This window comes from Penicillium argentinense (genome assembly GCF_028826775.1).
Source record: "Penicillium argentinense strain IBT 30761 chromosome Unknown utg000001l_segment0_segment0, whole genome shotgun sequence".
Lineage (NCBI taxonomy): Eukaryota > Fungi > Ascomycota > Eurotiomycetes > Eurotiales > Aspergillaceae > Penicillium > Penicillium argentinense.
The window spans coordinates 1,132,028-1,151,666 of NW_026622660.1; the positions used below are offsets into that span (position 1 = coordinate 1,132,028).

General features: G+C 51.9%; 8 protein-coding genes across 8 annotated transcripts; 5 read left to right on the top strand and 3 right to left on the bottom strand.

The window, feature by feature from the left end:
- Window positions 1-47: 47 nt before the first annotated feature.
- On the top strand, window positions 48-3,063 carry N7532_000363 (U3 snoRNA-associated protein UTP13; the record flags this gene model as incomplete). The annotated part of the gene is made up of 3 exons (XM_056612867.1): window positions 48-221; window positions 282-309; window positions 368-3,063. The coding sequence occupies 3 exons, from the start codon at window positions 48-50 to the stop codon at window positions 3,061-3,063; spliced, it is 2,898 nt and encodes a 965-aa protein (XP_056480091.1).
- A 307-nt stretch (window positions 3,064-3,370) lies between these two features.
- Window positions 3,371-4,939, bottom strand: spp2 (spliceosome ATPase-activating subunit SPP2; the record flags this gene model as incomplete). Its single annotated transcript, XM_056612868.1, has 1 exon — window positions 3,371-4,939. One exon carries the CDS (start codon window positions 4,937-4,939, stop codon window positions 3,371-3,373), a length of 1,569 nt encoding a protein of 522 aa, XP_056480092.1.
- An 878-nt stretch (window positions 4,940-5,817) lies between these two features.
- eaf1 (MYB and HSA domain protein) lies at window positions 5,818-10,287 on the bottom strand (the record flags this gene model as incomplete). Its single annotated transcript, XM_056612869.1, has 3 exons — window positions 5,818-9,937; window positions 10,032-10,163; window positions 10,244-10,287. The coding sequence occupies 3 exons, from the start codon at window positions 10,285-10,287 to the stop codon at window positions 5,818-5,820; spliced, it is 4,296 nt and encodes a 1,431-aa protein (XP_056480093.1).
- Window positions 10,288-10,882: 595 nt separating this feature from the next.
- On the top strand, window positions 10,883-12,449 carry N7532_000366 (putative 60S ribosome biogenesis protein Mak11; the record flags this gene model as incomplete). The annotated part of the gene is made up of 2 exons (XM_056612870.1): window positions 10,883-11,800; window positions 11,859-12,449. 2 exons carry the CDS (start codon window positions 10,883-10,885, stop codon window positions 12,447-12,449), a joined length of 1,509 nt encoding a protein of 502 aa, XP_056480094.1.
- A 981-nt stretch (window positions 12,450-13,430) lies between these two features.
- N7532_000367 (translation initiation factor eIF2 subunit gamma) lies at window positions 13,431-15,290 on the top strand (the record flags this gene model as incomplete). Its single annotated transcript, XM_056612871.1, has 6 exons — window positions 13,431-13,713; window positions 13,796-14,018; window positions 14,078-14,106; window positions 14,173-14,186; window positions 14,244-15,168; window positions 15,229-15,290. 6 exons carry the CDS (start codon window positions 13,431-13,433, stop codon window positions 15,288-15,290), a joined length of 1,536 nt encoding a protein of 511 aa, XP_056480095.1.
- A 797-nt stretch (window positions 15,291-16,087) lies between these two features.
- On the top strand, window positions 16,088-17,665 carry N7532_000368 (zinc metalloprotease; the record flags this gene model as incomplete). The annotated part of the gene is made up of 4 exons (XM_056612872.1): window positions 16,088-16,102; window positions 16,190-16,372; window positions 16,436-17,375; window positions 17,433-17,665. The coding sequence occupies 4 exons, from the start codon at window positions 16,088-16,090 to the stop codon at window positions 17,663-17,665; spliced, it is 1,371 nt and encodes a 456-aa protein (XP_056480096.1).
- Window positions 17,666-18,026: 361 nt separating this feature from the next.
- On the bottom strand, window positions 18,027-18,542 carry N7532_000369 (uncharacterized protein; the record flags this gene model as incomplete). The annotated part of the gene is made up of 1 exon (XM_056612873.1): window positions 18,027-18,542. One exon carries the CDS (start codon window positions 18,540-18,542, stop codon window positions 18,027-18,029), a length of 516 nt encoding a protein of 171 aa, XP_056480097.1.
- Window positions 18,543-19,267: 725 nt separating this feature from the next.
- N7532_000370 (mitochondrial 54S ribosomal protein bL34m) lies at window positions 19,268-19,588 on the top strand (the record flags this gene model as incomplete). Its single annotated transcript, XM_056612874.1, has 1 exon — window positions 19,268-19,588. The coding sequence occupies one exon, from the start codon at window positions 19,268-19,270 to the stop codon at window positions 19,586-19,588; it is 321 nt and encodes a 106-aa protein (XP_056480098.1).
- Between the last annotated feature and the right edge of the window lie 51 nt (window positions 19,589-19,639).

Here is a 19,639-nt window from a genome sequence, read left to right on the forward strand (position 1 = left end):
TTCAAAGCGGGCACACGGCGTGCAAGGGCCGGGCTGTGATACGCATCATGTCGAAAGCAATTGTTAAAACGACTTTCGAGGCCACCAAGACCCTTCGGCCTATTTATACCGGGGGCAGCACAGCTCTTGATTCCAGTGGGCGCATTTTGCTCAGCTGTGTTAGTGAAGATGCGAACATCGTCGATTTGGAGACTGGAGACCAGCTCGCCAGTTTGGAGGGAGTGAGTTACATCCTCTGGTGCAGATGGGATCGCGCAATGCTGACAATTGATTCTGCATAGGATGGCGAAATCATCACCAGTTTAGCGAGTATGTCTAGTTCAAACCGATCCTATTGAAGGCTTCTGAGATGCTTACGATTCCTTAGTTACGCCTTCTGCGTCGCATGCAGTTGTCTGCTCTCGCTCGATGACAATGCGCATTTACGAACTTTCTCCCTTCGACTTCGACGACAAAAGCACCCAAGTCATCGAGGCCAAACCCATCCGCACCCTCAAGCCCCACACTTCGCCAGTCGTGACAACTGCAATTGACCATACCGGGACTTTGCTGGCTACTGGTGCTGCTGATGGGTCTATCAAAGTCCACGACATTCGGGGTGGATTTGTGACGCACACCTTCAACGACCGTGGTGTGATCTCGGCCCTCTGCTTCTTCGAGGTCTCGGCCGCGGACAACGACAAGTCGTCCACTAAGAAGTCCAAGAAAAAGGCGCCAAGAGATGATGACGAGGATATGGAAGATGCCGATCCGACAGTTGGTTTCCGGCTGGCTTCTGGTAGCGAAGAGGGTCGGGTCCGTGTCTTTGACCTGCACAAGAAAAAAGCAGTTGCTTCGCTCGATTCGCACGTCTCGCTTGTCAGAAGCTTGTCATTCTCTGCTACAGAAAATGCCTTGCTCTCGGCCTCGCGCGACAAGACTGTCATCATTTACGATGCTCGCACATACAAACAACGCCGAATCATTCCTGTTTTAGAATCTGTCGAGGCTGCTTCGTTCGTCGCGGACAGCGGCATTTGCGTTATAGGTGGTGAGCACGGAAAGCTCAGGGCTTTTGATATCAACCGCGGCAGTGAGATCACTCAAGAGCAAGAGGGTGGTGAGGATTTCGAGACGATCATTGCTATTCAGTACTCGCCGGGCTTGCCTTTCGCGATGACTGTACACGCTGATCAGACAATCCGCATCCATTCCCTGGAGACTTTGATGGACTACAAGCCAGGATTTACTCTGAAACCATTGACGATCACTCGACGTATCTCTGGCAATGACGACGAGATTATTGACTGTGCCTTTGTCGGCCCCGATCGGTCAATGCTTGCTCTGGCTACGAACACTGAAAGCATCCGCATTGTCTCTGTTGCGCCGTCCGAGGATCGACCTTCAGCCCATGGTGATGACTTCTTTGGCGCTGACGTTGCTTATCTGGACGGACACGAAGATATTATTATCGCAATGGATGTGGACTGGTCTGGACATTGGCTTGTTACTGCCGGTAAAGACAACACAGCAAGACTTTTCCGCCTCGATCCCAAGAACTCGTCATATTCGTGCTTCGCGACTCTCACCGGTCACGCCGAATCACTCGGTGCCATTGCATTCCCGCGCTCTCCACCACCGGTTGGTAGCTCTGCATACAATGACCCTGCCAACCACCCGCCGGCTTTCCTTGTTACTGGCTCGCAGGATAAGACTATCAAGAGATGGGATCTTGGCAAGTTGGGCCCGCTCAATGATGATAAGCCTCACACACCGAAGGCTGTGTATACAAGAAAGGCCCACGAGAAGGATATCAACTCCATTGATATCGACTCCACATCTACCCTTTTTGCCTCGGCCTCTCAGGACCGCACCGTCAAGATCTTCGATGCCGAGGAAGGATCAGCAATTGGAATCCTCCGTGGACACAAGCGTGGTGTGTGGGGAGTGCGGTTCTGCCCGAAGAACACACCAGTGATCAACACTGAAGCCGGCACTAGCACCAACAAAGGTGTCATTGCAACGGGCAGTGGTGACAAGACTGTCAAGATTTGGAACTTGGTCGATTACAGCTGCTTGCTCACATTGGAGTCTCACTCAAACTCGGTCTTGAAGGTCATCTGGCTTCCCCCTCCTCAAGTCTCCAAGCAGAACAGCGAAGATGACGAGGATGAGGAGGCAGCAGCTAGCAAGCAAAATGTTCAGACAAGGCCCCTGGTAGCATCAGCAGGCGCCGATGGGCTCGTCAAGCTGTGGAACGTGTGGACAGGAGAGGTAGAATGCACCATCGACAACCATACGGACAGAGTGTGGGCCCTTGCCTCCCCTTATCCTTCTGGCTTCCGCTCCGATGCCAAACCCACTTCCTCGAAACTCAACACGACCCCCTATGCTCTTGTCTCTGGCTCCGCGGATGCCACAGTGACCTGTTGGACTGACACAACCTCTGCCACCTACACTGCTGCCGTCAACGCCAACTCCGAGCGTGTTGAGCAAGACCAACAACTTCAGAACTACATCCGTGCTGGAGCGTACCGTGAAGCCATTACTCTGGCTCTTCAACTCAACCACCCTGGTCGTTTGCTGTCTCTGTTTACAACCGCCATTGATGCAGCAGATGACCCCGCTCGCCCAGAGGAGGAGCGTCAATGTGCAGCTGATAGCTTGACCGGTAACCCGTCCATCGACGAGGTGCTTCAATCCTTGGATGCTACAAACCTCCGGACCTTGCTGCTTCGTCTACGTGATTGGAACACCAACGCTCGTACTTCTCTCGTCTCACAGCGCATCCTCTACGCTTTATTCCGATCATACCCTGCCTCAACCTTTGTCGAACTCGCTACACAATCCGTCCGCGGCAAGAATGGCCGTGCGGCGGCAGGTCTCAAGGATATCTTGCAGGCTTTGGCCACATATACCGAGAGACACTACAAACGCGTCGAGGAGCTGACCGACGACAGCTACCTCGTTGAGTGGGTTCTTGGGGAGATGGATGGCGGAGTTGGTCTTGGTGGGCTGATGAGTCTTGATCAGAACGGCGCGGATGGGGAGGGAGAGAAGGATGTTATCATGATGGAGGCTTAGACAAGCAAGCCTTATATTCTGTGTATATTCATGGCGCTTTTGCTTTTGGGAGTACCATGGGAGTGGGATCGAATAAAAGCATCTACTTTCTCACCTTTTAAATTCAGTTGTTCAATTTATTCTATATGTGATATTTCGAAAAAAAAAGGAAATGTATAGAGAGTCCCGGCACACAAATCTCGTGTCCGAGAAAGGGTATCTTAATTTTTAGCTGGGTACTGGGCCTATATGATCATCCAGTGGCAATCTTGTAGTCAGGTTGTAGTTCGTAATGTACAAAGTCTTTCGAAGTCGGCCATAAAATTGCCTAATCCTCTCGCCGACGCCGGTGAGAATTACGGTCACGGTCACGGTCACGATCGTGTCGTGATGAATGAGACGAGCGACTACTGTAACCATCATCTCTGTGATGGCGAGATCGGTGTCGTTCCCTGTCATAGTCCCGGTCTCTTTTGTAGTAGTCCCTATCGTCATCACGGGCTCGTCGATGATCGCGATCCGAGTCGCGCGAAGGCTGGTCGTCCCTCCGGCGGTCGTCATCGTCGTATCTAGATCGTCGAGAAGAATGGCGACCAGCAGAACGAGAGCGATCACGACGCGAAGACCCATTCCTCCGATCAGAGCGCTCATCGTCGTAGTCTCGTCTGCGGTAGTCCCGGTCACGGTCTCTACCACGCCCGCTCTTCTCCAAGTTGCGATCTCGTCTGTCGCGCCAGTCGTCTTCTGGAGGCTGTGGTTTGGAGCCCTTCTTCTTCAGCTCTGCGAGCTCTTCCTCGGTAATGTACTCTCCGGTATTTTTGTTGCGCACCATAACGGGCATGTAGAGACCTTCTGTATTACCGCTTGCGTTTTCTTCGCCTTGCTTCCTTGACGCCTTGCGCATGGCTGACTTTCCCCATGCGCCAAACTCAACTTCTGCGCCCTTTCCAGAGTCCTTAGCTCCGATTCCCAGGAATCCAGGGCGAGGGGCTGGAACTTGAGGCTCATTGGACTTTTTCGCATTTGAGGAAGAACCATATTTCCCGCGCCCGATAGATTGGCCATCCTTCCAACCCATTCCTCGAAGAAGCGCAGCACCAAATTCCTCGACAGGGATGGCGTTGTATTGATCCAGAGTAGCTGATTCGGGTCGAGAACCCACATCCGTCTTGAAGGAAGCTGCTTCGTCGTAATGCGCAGGCGTTCCATCTTCGTTCTTTCCCTTTGACGATTCAATAACAAGGTCGGTTCTCCGTTGCGCCTCGCCCGTACTCTCTTGGATTAAAGCCCGTAAAGCGAGCTGGTCGTCTGTGAGAGACTTACTGTCCTCGGCCGGTTTCGCATCCGCCATGGGTTGGTCTTCGCCACCAGTATCGCCTTTCTTCTCATCTTCTGCAGCCTTCTGAGCAAAACTTAGGCCGTATGCCATACTCGGTCCCTTGGTTTCGACCTCGTTTCCTGGCGGGGCCTGTCCATTTTTTTGCGCCCCCTGCATAGCCTGAACTTCGCGAGGGAGGAGGTTCGTGCTCTTCCTCACGTTGACTCCAGGCCGATCGCGCCAGTTGTTTTTGCTCGTGACTGGGATCACTAGTGGCGTCTTCCCGGTGTTGACGGCCTGTCCATCCGTTGTAATGGCGCCGCCGGTGTGTGTGTCGAAGCCGGAGACTTCCTCGTGAACTGGCTCTGCTTCATCTTCATCGGAGGAGTCATCGTGACCCAGCTGGTGCGGACGGCGAGGAAGAGAACCGGATTTGAGTGCTAAGTCGGGGCGACTGCGACTGGATTGGAAGCTGAAGGCAGTTTTCTTCACGGGTGGCTCTTTTGAGTTGGAAGAAAGGGAGAAGGGTTTCGAGATGCCGCCGTTGCGGTCACCCGGGGGCTGCGACGATGACGGCATGGCTGCAAATGGGATGTATTGAGAGCAGAGATAACGCAAGAGACGTCTGGATCGTAGATTTGATACAAGAGCTCGAGGGTAGGCGGTGGCGAAAGCGGAACTACACTAAGCGCGCTCTAGCCGCGGGACCTTGGCGGGACGAAGGGTAGTACATGCTTGTTGTGGCTGTAGCCTTTCGATAATTTGCTTGTAATGTTTATTTACTGACCCCTTAGACTTTCCACAGGCTTTTAATCTATCAAAATAAATCAATACCCACTCTCATTAAACTTCGCTCTTCCCCAGTCGACCTTTCACCTCACGTTGCGAAACACTCCATCGTGTTCTTGGGACATGTTGCATTTCCATCACCATTATTATCAAAGCTTTCCTGAATGTGATACCTTAAGCTCCAGCGATGCATTTACGGTGTACGAGAATATACTAGCAGATGGAAAAGATTGAAACTAATCATACAATTCATGTTCGTCAATTCCTGGGATTTTAAACCACCCAGACTAGTGTTTTCGCAATCCCATGGATACTATTACAAGTCCATGCCCCCAATTGCAGCGCTGGTAACATAGGAGCCAGCGCTCTATCTAGTCCATTGAATTAATGAACACAATAAAGGTTCAGACGTGAAAGAGGCAAGGAAAGAACGCGTGCGAGAAAGGAATCGAGTGTGTAAGGGCATCAGGAGAGGACAGAGGGTAAAAGTAAATCAAATGCGCCACCATCCAGGTCCACCAGCGCAAAAAGACCGACCCCAAAAAAAGCGCAAAAAAACAGAGGCAATAAACCAAGGTACGACGGGAAGAGTCGAAATATGTACAGTCGAAGAAGAGGTAGATAGTGTATGGGTAGGTGAGCAAAACTAGGGATGGTTGGAATATCCCTTAGCTGCTCGTAGGTTGAGCGGCTGGAGGGTGAGGACTCTTGCTAGAACCCTGCACCGCTCCGGCCTGGGCGCTGCCGCTGCGCTGAGTTTGAGGTGTTGCACTGCGACTAGTCTGGGGAACAGCACCGTTCATCGCCGGGGAGCTCGTGACGTTGACACGGTTTTGTTGGTTGGCCTGGGGAACTCGCATCATCGGTGAGAACCCCTGGTTCTGAGGAACTTGCATAGCAGAGTTGTTGTTGGGCACGCCGGGCTGCTGAGGTGTTTGGAAATTGCCATCGTGGGGAACCTGATAGTTGTTTTGAACATTATTCATACCACCCGCAGCGGCATTCATGGCTGCTTGTTGCGACATGCGTTGCTGTTGGTATTGGTTGAGTCTGTCCGTGGCCAGTTTATTCACCTGCTCAGCGGGCATATGCGGATTGGCGCGCTGAATTTGGCTTTGGAAGGTGCTGATAGTTGGAACAACGCCACTTGAGAGAGGATTTGGCTGGCCCATCCGAGGCGAGGGAGTCGAAACTCCCTGCGGAGTACCTCCATGGAACGAAGGGCTTTGCATTCCCCCTTGAGCTTGCAAGGCAGCCATCATCGCAGGATTGTTCGGAGTTCCATTCACATTCGGCATATTCAGGTTTGGAGAATGAGACCCCTGCGGCCCAAATTGCTGGTTGTGGAACTGCTGCTGCGCTTGTTGACTCTGGCCCGCCTGGTGGGGAACTTGTTGCTGTTGGCGTGACTGCAAAAGGCGCTGTTGCTCTTGGAGTCGATTCGCCTCTCGAATCACCCGGGCATTATCTGGAGATGCCTGCATTGGCATTCCGGGTCGCGCACCAACAGGCTGTTGCATCTGATTCTGAGGCATCATCTTCATAGCCATAGCATTTGCCGGCATTTGATTATTGACTGGTGTCCCCCCATTTGGCATACCCTGCATAGGCTGCGCACGGCCTTGGTTAACGCCAACACCCGGTGCCATGCCATTGGAAACGCCGTTCGGCGTGCCATTCGAGATGCCAGAATTTCCGGGGTTGGGTGGCATATTATTAGGAGCTCGGCCTTGATTGTTCATCATCTGTGCCTGTTGTGACGACTGCTGCTGATTGGGAAGTTGACCCGCACGCTGAGCAGCGAGACTTGCTCTTTGTTGAGCGATCATCTGCTGCCTGTATTGCTCTTGCCGTTCTTGCATCTTCATCTCCCTGTCGTATTTCAGGCGGCTGAATTCTGCCGGAGACGAGATAGGGGGCTTAGGCTGGTTGGCCTCGTTTGCCTTCCTTAGCGAAGCAAGATGGGAAGCGTGTTGCTGCTTTTGGAGCATTGTTTCCCGCTTCTTGGCCAACTTTCGCATACCGTCAAGCAGTGCGAGATGTCGGGAAGACCGCCTCCGATCCACGCGCAGAGGCTGGGTTGTCCGGCGGCGAATAGGCTGTTGCGCTTGGCCATTATTGGCTTGCTGCTGTTGCTGTTGCTGAGCAGCCTGCTGTTGAGCCAGAACCGTTCGCTGAGCCGTTTCAAGTCTCTGGTGATAGGCTCGGAAATATTGGGTCTTGGACATATCCGCCGGAAGACCTTCCAATCCAACCCAGCGTTCGAAGCACTCCCAGGGAGTCCGCCTTTCAGCCCCAGATGTGAAGAGAGATGGGGAGGACAAGCATTTCGAGATGAGGGACCAGTTGTAGGAATACTCCTTGACTAGACGGCGAAGTTCGTCATCCTCAGCCATTGTCCATTGAGATGATTGCCGCGACTCGAAGAACCCAACCGATGGCATGGGATGTTCGGTGGGCGGTCGGAAAGAGTGGCCAGGATGGATTCGATCACGAATGTGCTTGTTTTCTGGCCGGAAGAGCGCAACGTTGTCCTGTTCCGGTGGCAAGTCCATGAGACGTACCTCAGGGTCGGAGCGATATTGGGAATAGTCGTATCGGCTCCGCTTGCGAGGATGTTCATTGTCGTGGAAGGTAATTTTTGTCGTAGCAAACTTGGATACAGGGAGGATGTCTGTTTTCCAAACCGAGTCCGGTGGTCGCTTGAAATCTGGCAGTTGAGTCTGTGGAGAGATTCGGAGAGGTTCGTAGAGTGGAAGTTCATCTAATAGCTTCTCGGCAATTGGGTTCATTTCAAGTGAAAAATTGAACTCGTCGGAACCCAACGAAAATATGGCCGCGGGAGCGACAGTATCACGAATGTCGTGCCTTGGCTCATCATTGAACCCATCACTAACCGAATCCTCCTCGGCCGACGGAACCAGGTCTGGGGTTGCGTGAGATACGGTCAAAATTTCATCCCCAGTATCTTCCGAGGGAGACGCCACGCCCATTTTCGAGGACGCACCCTGTGGTGCTGATGTGGGCGTAGGTATCTTCGCATTCACGCGTAAGCGAGTTCGGTGCTCATCATCACTGTTGACATACTCCGCGCACCAATCCGCACAGCTCTTGGCTGCTGCAAGCTTCCATTTGCGCTCCTCACGGAAGTCGGTACGCATCCACTTCATGTGATCCAGAAGGACGTCCAGATGTGTGCCTGGTCGAGGGGGTTCCATTGATCGTTTCATCTGCCGCAAAGGCCATCGGTTGGCATTCTGAAGGCCATAGATACGACGGAGAGATCGACAATCCATTTGTTCTTGATATTCAAGAAGATGGTTTGACGTGCTCAACGTTTTGTGAGCGGATGCAAGGAGGGTATTCAAGTGAGCGCCGCGCGGCGGGGCGTAGGCTCGATTCAAGAACAGAGTGAAAAGATAGTCCTTCTCCTCGTTGAGTTTGGCAACCGCATCCCCAGACTCCGAATGAATGAGATCCATCAATTCCGACTTGTCTTGCTGAGATGGAGTCTGTTTAGGGAAAACCACCGTGGAAACACGTGTTCTCTCTTTTTCTCGATCTTTCCGGTCTTTGAATCGCATCCGCGCAACGCTATCGGGCGATTGATGTTCACCAGTAGAATGGGGCTTGTCGTGCGCAAAGGTTCTTGAAGCCTCTCCAAGAATCTCAGATACAGACTTGTGGCGAATGGCCCCCGAGGACACGCGTGTTGTCATGCGCTCTGGCTGGGAATGGGATGGCTGCGTAGGCGGAATCGAGACTGGCTTCTTGGTGGATGATACCTCGGCGGCAGTATCGCCGAGGGTCTGAGCTGCTTGCTGTAGGCGCTCAGTTGGTGACAATTGTCCTCTACCAGCGGAAGCTGTTCCATCTCCATAGGAAGCGTTCTGCCGTGATTCGGAGGTCGCATCCTGATCGACTTCCATTTGGTCCTTATCTGCCACGGGGCCAACGCGTTCTTCAATCACCTCCTTTGTGAGAGGGCCACCGGCGCCATTGACACTATATTCGGTATTCTGCTGCAACGACTGAGCTTCCTCCAGTCGTAGCTGTTCATCTGGTGTCGACGGGACCAGGCCTGCGCGAGACATGGTACGGTTATGCTTGGGGCTCGGACGGCCAATCTTTCCAGCATCAGGCACCTCTTCTCCAGGACTAGTATCCGGCGAGGCGGCGACTGGGACGGGGGTGTTATTCGAGTAGGGGTCGACAGAGGAGACGGGAGAAAGAGGTTGGTCGGAATGAGATGGTCCTAGAGTAAGAGAAGGTCGTGAATCGGGCTTCTTGCGCGCATGGGTGTTGTGAGGAATTTCGAGGGAAGGAGTCGCGCTTGTCGCTGCAAGTTTCGCTGCACCGGAAGAGGCCGTAATCTCTGCTCCATCGTGATCCTGGGAGCTGAGAGGGGTCTCCAGCGCAGATGCGCCCACCTTCGAGTTAACAACTGATGGTCGAGACGACACGCTCTCTGTCAAGGAGTTGGCCTCCCGTGGCGCCTGCGAAGTGGTTGCTGATGTAGAAGATTCCGTGACGTCCGCGACGCTCTTCACGGTCGATACAACGCCTGTAGTTGTGGCCTCTGGCCGAGTCACGACTGCGACTCCCTTTGGGCTGGATTGGGTCGGGATCGGAAGGACGTGGCCATCGGCTGTCGGCGGCGGTGTGATTCCAGTGGCTTGTTGTGTATTTGTGTCGCTGACTGCAGTAGACGCGACAGCTTTTCTTCCTGGAGAACGCGCACGAGTATGGGTAGGGGACGGTAGGGTGGTTTCGTCGAAGTAACGACCTCTGAGCGAAGGGTCAGTAAAAGCAATTCAATTAAATAAATTGTTTCGCCATGACAAAGTGAGGCGGCAGAGAGTTTTTGGGACAAGGGACTCACTTCGAGAGGTCGTTGGCGTCGAGAAACGCCCGTTCTTTTTGCTGATAAAGAGTGTCGCCGGTCGCGCCCTCGAAACCCACGGTCGCATAATACAACTCGGTCAGTTTTCGCTTGCGCGACAACAAACAGTTTCTGGTGTCTTATTAGCGACAAATCCATCAAACACCGACTAGAAATGATCGAAACACGGTTGATTTCGAATTAATACTCACGCGATCTCATCGTTCTTAGACCGGAGAAGCTCGTCGCGGAGCATGAGGTCTAACTTGGGAGCACAGCATCCGATTCAACGCGGAAAAGATGTGGGCCGATTGACACAGGTCATTCAGAGACCGAGAAAAATTGCTGATGATGGTTTCAGATCTGGTTGTCGTGCTGAAGCGATGGTGAGCACGGCGGAAGGGATTTTTCTGGCTGGGCGCGGGAGAGATTTGAAGGGGTACACCACTGGAGACCAGTCCGGCGAGTGAGTACGTAGCCGGGTGTACCATACATACCGTAAGTTACCTAGGGTCTTCACTCGAGCGGAGGGGACAGCCGCCCAGAATAATAATTATTATTTTAATTTATTCCTTCCTATAAATACTGGGCAGAGCCTTGGGGCGGGTCTGAAGGCGATATCGCGAGTATCTGCTGGAAGGCTGCTTGTGCTCCAGGATGGCGACGCGTAACGTAATCTTGCTCAATGCTACGGCAGGGAACGATACCTCAGGCATTCAGGCATCAACATTTCTAAGGCACTAAGGTATCAAACTCAGGCGCTATCAGCGATAAGCTGCTAGAAAATCAAATCGCTACGGGTCACCGCAAATTTTTGGTTCTAACAGCCAGTACCTCACCCACTCGCTATCATGGTTAAGCGCAAGAGAAACGATGCTTCCAAGGCGGACAAATCTGCCGAGAGCCCCTCTAAGACTGTCAAATCGGCATCCACCGCCTCCCAAGCTCCAGATGCAGCTTTCACTATCCAGGTTGTCACTGGTTCTTACGAGCGCGTGTTGCATGGTTTCACGGCTGGCATCCCCGCATCTGCCTTGAGTTCGAAGAATGAAAGCAAAAAGGACTCTTCGACCTCCATTCAATGCCTCGACAGCTTCTTGTTCGAGGCTCATGGTTCCGCAATCCGGTGCTTAGCACTATCTCCTCTACCCAAGACCACCGAACAAAACCAATCCGTTATGATGGCCAGTGGTGCTACCGATGAGCGCATCAATCTCTACTCGCTATCAGCCGCTCCTCCCGCTGTGAATGACGATTATCCCACGGTGCCGACTTTGGCCGGAAACAAAATCCTTGAGAACCCAAAGAATCGCGAGTTGGGATCATTGTTGCACCACTCGGCCAGCATTTCAGGCTTGAGCTTCCCTTCGCGCAGCAAGCTTCTGGCAGGTGCAGAGGACAACACCATTTCGGTGTCCAAAACTCGTGATTGGACTGTAGTCTCGACCATCAAGGCGCCACGCCCTAAGGTCCAAGGCCGCCCTAGTGGTGACACTGCGCCTCCGGGAGCTGCTCCATCGGGCGTGAACCACTTTGCGGTCCATCCGTCCATGAAGCTGATGCTGAGTGTCGGTAAGGGAGAGAAATGTATGCGGCTGTGGAATCTGGTGACGGGCAAGAAGGCCGGTGTCTTGAATTTCAACCGGGAGATACTGCAGAGTGTGAAAGAAGGGAAATGGAGCAGCGGAGAAGGACGCCGCATCGCTTGGAACCCTGCTGGAGAGGAGTTTGCCGTCGCCTTTGAATGGGGTATCGTCGTATTTGGAGTTGTAAGTCACCTATGAATTTTCTTTGCGATTGAGTCTAAAACACTAACATTGATCATAGGATTCAGAACCCAAGTGCAGAGTGCTCCCAGAGCCTCGAAGCAAGGTGCATGAAATGAAATATGTTCCTCGTTCTGCAGGCAAAGACCAGATCGATGACTTGCTGGCTGTGTCGACTGAAGATGGCCGCGTCATCTTCTATTCCACCACCGAACTCAAGGAACCCGATGAGGATGAAGAGTCAAAGATCCCCTATGCCACCTCCGTGGCTCAGGTTGGTGGGAAACAGGCAGGTTTCCCTGGACGTATCAAGGACTTTGCGTTATTGAGCCTGGAAGAGCAAGCCCAGGAGATCCGGGACGGTTTCGTGGTTGTCACCGGCAACAGCGATGGTGTTGTGCGGATTTGGAATATCGTTGGGCAAGATCTTGTTGCCCCCAAGAAGAAGTCCAAGGACCCCAAGAAGCCGAAGGACGCTACTCGTCAGATCGGAAACCTCCTGAGCACTTATGAAACCGGGAACCGCATTACTTGTCTGGCCTCTTTCATCATGCTGCCAACAGAGGACTCCTCGTCCCTATCTGACCTCGATGATGATAGCGAAGAGGAGGGGAAAGAAGAGTCGGAGAGTGATGATAGTGACGACGAGTAAATCCGTCCATGGACCATATACCCATTGTATTGTTAGGATAGCATGTATTCCCACACATGAAAAGAAAAGTGTCTACAAATGTTTCCAAGATTGTTTCAAGCTCGATTCTCCCAGTGTCTTGTATCGCATATTCTTTTGCCGGATTTTCCGTCATTTACAAGGCATGAAGGTCACATCGCGTGGGGGTCCAGGTCTATCACACTGCAATAAGAGAAATATATTCTGGCACTGTATATTAGCTACGGGGCCCTCACCTATTACTATTACAACCACCACACAGAACCCAGATAGCCCGAGAGATATATCTCCTGAACGGTATGCGGAAGTGACTGGGTAAATAATCGGATTAAAATTAAATATACTATAGAATTACCAGAATCCAAGAAGCACCATGGCAGAGCAACTTTTGAGGTGGCAAGAAAGCGAAGTCGGTAATAGCTCCAATTCGACCCAGCTTCTATCCAAACATCATCAAAAACCCATCAATGAGGCTCTGAAAGAGACAAAAGCAACTCAGACGTATCAATGCCCTTTTTTAAGCTCTTAATGTTTCAAGTCCGTAGATGATCGCGAGCACCGTGGCAAGACTTTCCCGGGCTGGTCACCGACAAATATTTTCGATTTTCCCGGGGCCTAATGACTCATGCGCCCAACGCAGAAGCACAGCGCAGTCCAAGCAGCATAGTAGAAAGCGACACAGGCTTGTAAAATAAAAGAAAACCTAGTTTAAGATCGAGGGTCTGTCAGTCGGTGCTATTGTAGTGCTTTGGAGAGTCAACTGGTCAACCAAGACACCGCCCGCTCGCTCTCCACTGCACAAAAACCCCACCAAGCCATTCTTCCATTATCATATCGCCCGCAAATTTCGTCCGGCTCGACTCTCCACCCTCCGCCTCACCTCCCATCGCTCTCTCCTCCGCTCCCGTACTTCGAGACTGACAAAGGCCGCCGTTGCTGACGCGATCCCGAATTTTTTGCAATATGGCTGCCAACGGAGACTTTTCGGAGGACGATCTGTCCCAGCCCGGCTCGCCCGTTCTCGACGCCAACGATGCCCAAGACTTCGACGACCAGGAGCCTCTCGACCAGCCCAAGAAGTCGGCCATGAAGAAGAGCAATGCTGCGCCTCAACCCCAACGGCCTGAGCTACCGCCGCAATCGGACCCGGCCACCCTGGATGTGTCAACTCTGACACCCTTGACACCCGAAGTCATTGCCCGTCAAGCCACAATCAACATTGGCACAATCGGTCATGTCGCTCACGGTACATTTTTTTTCTCATCTATGATGCGCTATTTCGGAAAGTGCGCCAAGGACTTTTTGCTAATATGAACCGCTCTTTACAGGCAAGAGTACCGTTGTAAAAGCTATCTCCGGGGTCCAGACTGTGCGATTCAAGAACGAATTGGAGCGAAACATCACCATCAAGCTTGGTTACGCCAACGCCAAGATCTACAAGTGTGACAACCCTGCTTGTCCTCGCCCGACATGCTACAAGAGTTATAGCAGTGATAAGGAGGTCGATCCTCCTTGTGAGCGTGATGGATGCGAGGGCCGTTACCGTCTGCTGTACGTATCGATCTGTCCGAATTCGAGTTTTGCGACTAACATCAGCTTTTTCTTTCCAGTCGCCATGTTTCTTTCGTTGACTGCCCTGGTATGTTTGCACTATAACCGTTGCCCTTTTGAAAATGCCGAGAATTGTTGCTAACTGACTTTTTAGGCCACGATATTCTCGTGAGTTTTCTTACTTGTCTTCGATATTTGAAGATCATAGCTAATCGTGTTGGATAGATGAGCACTATGCTTTCGGGTGCCGCCGTCATGGACGCTGCTCTGCTTCTCATTGCCGGAAACGAAACCTGTCCTCAGCCTCAAACCTCCGAGCATTTGGCCGCCATTGAGATTATGAAGCTCAACCACATCGTTATTCTGCAGAACAAGGTCGATCTGATGCGGGAGGACAACGCCCTTCAGCACTACCAATCCATCCTCAAGTTCATCCGCGGTACCGTCGCCGATGGCTCTCCCGTTATCCCCATTTCCGCCCAGCTCAAGTACAACATCGACGCTGTGAACGAATATCTCACAACCTCCATCCCTGTCCCCGTCCGAACCTTCGACCAGGCCCCTCACATGATGGTTATTCGTTCATTCGATGTTAACAAGCCCGGTGCCGAGATTGATGAGCTCAAGGGTGGTGTTGCTGGTGGTTCCATCTTGAGCGGTGTTCTGAAAGTCAACGATGAGATCGAGATTCGCCCCGGTCTGGTTACCAAGGATGAGAACGGCAAAATCCAGTGCCGCCCCATTTTCAGCCGTATTGAGTCTCTCTTCGCTGAGCACAACAACCTCAACTACGCCATTCCCGGTGGACTTATTGGTGTCGGTACCCGTATCGATCCCACTCTTTGCCGTGCTGACCGTCTGGTTGGTTTCGTTCTGGGACACCGTTCGCGTCTCCCTGCTATCTACACTGAGATTGAAGTCAACTACTTCCTGCTCCGTCGTCTGCTGGGTGTGAAGACCGCCGACGGCAAGCAGGCCAAGGTCGCCAAGCTTGCTAAAAATGAAGTCCTCATGGTCAACATTGGCTCAACTGCCACCGGTGCCAAGGTTCTGGGTGTCAAGGCCGATGCTGCTAAGCTCAGTCTGACCAGCCCCGCCTGTACTGAGGTTGGCGAGAAGATTGCCATCAGTCGCAGAATTGACAAGCACTGTAAGTTACACCCATCTAAGCTCTTTTACTATCTACCAGGTGCTAACTAGCTCATTTCAGGGCGTCTGATTGGATGGGCCAACATCGTCCACGGTGTGACTCTCGAGCCTGTGCAGAACTAAAGCTGCGCAGCTTTCATCACGTCTAGTTTCGAGGGAAATGGCTTGGAGTGAAGCGCGTTGTCTTGGGAGCAAATTCATCCGGCAACTAAGCTCCAAACCACCGATCCTCGTGACTCACGCTCCGCGGTTCTCGCATCGCAGAAAAGTTTTACGGTCACGACGAGTCGGAAAAGTGATGGCATGACATTTACAGATTCCCCCTGGTTGAATAGAGTGGAGGTTTCCGCAATCCTATTCTGTCTCCTTGGTCAATTGTTCGCCTCGAGCACAACTACGGCCCCCTGTAGTAGGGGCTAAAGGTAGTACTGGCGGCAGACGCAAAGGACGGCAATTATTAGGATATGATTCACGTGATTAAGAAGAGATGTTCTTCTTTCTCTTTTGAGTGTTCTAGGGAGTTGTTTTGAAGAGGTTTACTATCAATTTTCTTTTTTCCTTCAGTTTGATGTCTGCATGGTTTAGCCCTGTGTAGATAAAATGTAGGGCTTCTGGTTCAAAATTGTAGCGAAGGGGAGCAGTGTTGTTGTATATGAAAATTATCTGCATTTCCAGCATTTGCATTTGAAAATTGTCCTTCAATTTACTCTTGAAATCTCACCGATTCAAAATATTCGAAATTAAAGCTGCGAGGCATTCCTGCATGTGAGTGATCGGCGGGGCCCTAGACTGAGGGCGGCGGAGCTCACTTTGTTGATCTGACTAAGGCGGCCATCGGACTAGTAACTAGTTAACACCTAAATACCTCGCGCAGCTTCTTTGGCCCGACACCCACTTCAAATCGTCGCGCGGTCTAAATCATGTGGATTCTCGAGGTAAGATTATTGGTGCTGATACTCGCGATCGCGTCTTTCTCCATTCGATATTATCTTGGATCACCTGCTCATTTATTCCTCTGCCAGCAACTCGCGCGAACTCTCGACCGTCCGCTCTTCCCATGGAAGAACGTCCTCGCGGCTTTCTCCCTGGGCCAGTTCGTTCTGGAAGGGCTCCTCACTCTTCGTCAATACAAGGTGCTCCAGCGTACTAAGACTCCCAAAGTTCTCGAGGGAGAGGTTACTCAGAAGGTTTACGATCAGAGTCAGGTATGATTTGTTGCGGATTGAAGTGTGATCATACAATTCGCTAACCAAAGGTTTCGGAAATAGCGATACGGGCGCAACAAGGCAGTTTTCAGCCTCGTTTCTGGTCTCTACGGTCAACTCCAAAACCTGGCTTTTATCTACGGCGATGTTCTCCCCACGATCTGGAGCATTAGCGGCAGGTTGCTGGCGCAGTACTTCCCCAGTCGATTCCAAGGCGAAATCTCGCAAACGCTCCTGTTTGTCTTCGGTTTCAACCTCCTCAGCACCGTGTTCACTCTCCCCGTCTCGTACTACCAGACATTCGTGCTTGAAGAGAAGTTCGGTTTCAACAAGCAGACGCTTAAGCTCTGGGTGACGGATATGATAAAAGGCCAGCTGCTGGGGATTGTTCTCGGAACTCCCATAATCAGTGCTGTGCTCAAGATTATCCAGATTACTGGCAACGGGTTCTTCTACTATCTCTGGCTCTTTGGTATCTTCCTCCAGGTGTTCGCGATCACTATCTACCCCATTGCTATTTTGCCGCTGTTCAACAAGCTGTCTCCCCTGGAGCCTGGTGAGATCAAGAGCAACGTCGAGAGACTCGCTCAGAAGTTGAAATTCCCGCTTTCTGAGCTGCACGTCATCGACGGTAGTAAGCGCAGTGCTCACTCCAACGCTTACTTCTACGGTCTCCCCTGGAAGAAGCACATCGTCATTTACGATACCCTTCTGGAAAAGAGCGAGCCGCAAGAGGTTGTTGCCGTTCTGGGCCACGAACTTGGTCACTGGAAGCTGAACCATACTACGAAGCTCTTCGGTATTGCTCAGTTCCACATGTTCTACATCTTCGCTCTCTTCTCCGTCTTCATCAACAACAAGTCCATGTACGAGTCTTTCGGTTTCATCAAGGAAAAGCCTATCATGGTTGGATTCCTTCTGTTCTCTGATGCTCTTGCTCCCATGGATGCCGTTGTCAAGCTGCTGATGAACATCCTAAGCCGCAAGTTTGAATTCGAAGCTGGTATGTATTTGTGCAGTATTCTTTCCCTGTTCCATAATACTAATTTCGCTCCTGTAGACACCTTTGCTCAAGGCCTTGGATTTTCCGATGCACTTGCTGCCTCTCTTCTCAAGCTGCAAATCCAGAATCTGAGTACCATGGATGCCGATTGGATGTATGCCAGCTACCACTATTCACATCCCATTCTGACTGAGCGCCTTGCTGCTCTTGGCTGGAAGGGTGGAAAGGTTACCAACATCAAGTCCGAAGACAGCGACAAGCCCGTCAAGGCAGCTGACCGTGAGCTGTAATGGTTGACGGCCGGGTGATCATTTCTATTTTCTTTTTCACGTTATAAAATCATTCCCCGGTGCTAGCGAGGTAACGAGGTAAGAAATGATAGACCGGGGGATTATGAAGTAAGAGCAGAAGATCTGTCGTGGGGTTTTCTTTGACTTTTGGATTGTGAAGATGGACGCAATCAGATCATATGATGGCTATCTTGGCAGCTATATAACAGCTATATAACAAAGAAGACACTTTTGTCTAAACATCAAATGCGCACGGATATCCAGTAACATAGAGACCCAGTAAGCCGAAGAAAAAAAAGGAAGAGAAAACTCCGAACCGATGCAACAACGCCCATAGCTCAAACACACCCAAGCAAGAAAATCAATCCGAGTCATCGTCCTTCTTGTTCTTGGCCTTCTTCTCCGCCTGCCGTCTCTCCTTCTTCTTGCGCTTGCGCTCCTCCTTATCAAGGGTATCCCGACCCCCCTGCTGCGCCTCGAAGGCCTCAGCCTCAGTATCGAACTCAGCATCCTTCATAACAAGATCGTCTTCGTTCTGTTCCTCCTGCTCTTGGTTCCCGTTTTCGTTCGCACCAGCAGCATTATCCAGGTAATCCTCATTAGGGTTCTGCTTTGCGACAGTGAGATCACGTCCGAGAACCTCGCCGGCCAGACCGGCTTGCACACGCTTCAGGTTGTGGAGGATCAAGTTCGGCGCCGCGGCAGTCGAGCGGGAGACGGGGCCATGTTCGCTGATGCCGGCGTTCGGTTGCAGGGCTGGGTCTTGAGCTGCGCGGTCCAGGTAGGCGGCCAGAAAATCGTGCGCGGCGGATTGACTGATTGACTTGATGCTCTGCACTGTGGTCGGAGGCAGAGAGACGGGGACTTGGGCAGCCATTCCGGGCGATTATTGGCCTAAAATGGCCGATCGAACAGGTTCGGAAGGTTGTGTGGCGGCAGGCTGAGTGTTTGCCCGTAATTTGGGATTTTGAATGGGAGTTTGAGACCAAAGAGGGTCTTTGCGGAAATCATGGCAAGTTGTTCGGCGCATCGCAACAAAAAAGTTTCGGGGCGCTAGTCCCGATTGGGTAACATATGCTATCTACCAGCGGTCGGATATGCGGTGCATAAGTCTACGGGGGAATTAAATTTTTATTTTTTTTTTTAAAATAAAAATTTTTTTTTTAATTCAAGCCAATATACTCAGCAAGAGCTAAATGTCTCGAGCTACTTTCAATCTATACCCCATGGGTTAGTTTTCGTTGCGGTCGAAAGGCGTGCAGGCCGATCCGCGCCTGCGGTTCGGCGCTTAATTTTCTTCCAACTTCCCGTCACCGCGCGCCGCGAGATACCTCGAAGTGCCACCAGTCCATCTTTAACCCCAGCTACGCCCGAGTCAGCCATTCATTCACAAACTCAGGGTTATCGTCATGTTCTGTCTTCGCTGCAGGGCTCTGCCCACCCTCCGGGCCCCTGCGTCCACTCCTCGAACCGTGGTGAACAGGTACGCATGAACTCCTCCGCGGCATAAAACTCCCCAAGTCCAGCCCTGACAACAAGTCCTTTTGTGACAGAATTTCCCAATTCACACCTAAGACAACTACCACTACCACTCCATCCGCCATGATCTCCTCCAGACCCTTCTCTTCAGCTCTCCTCTCTGCGCCGGTTCGACCCCAACAACCCCAGACTTTCTCCCGGCTCCCGTCCACGTCCACGTCCACACCCACCACCCTCTCTGTGTCCTCGCTGCTCTCCCAACAATCGCAGCAAAGCCGTACTTTCTCCGCAACTGCTTCGCTCGGCGTGAAGCGCAACACATTCCGTCCATCTCGACGAGTCCAGAAGCGACGCTCCGGATTCCTGGCCCGCAACAAGGACAGGAAGGGACGCCTGACTTTGATTCGGCGGCGTCTGAAGGGCCGCAAAGCCATGAGCTGGTAATTTTGTCAGAGCAGGAAGTGCTTTGAAGGTAGTTGGAAGCATGGCAAAACA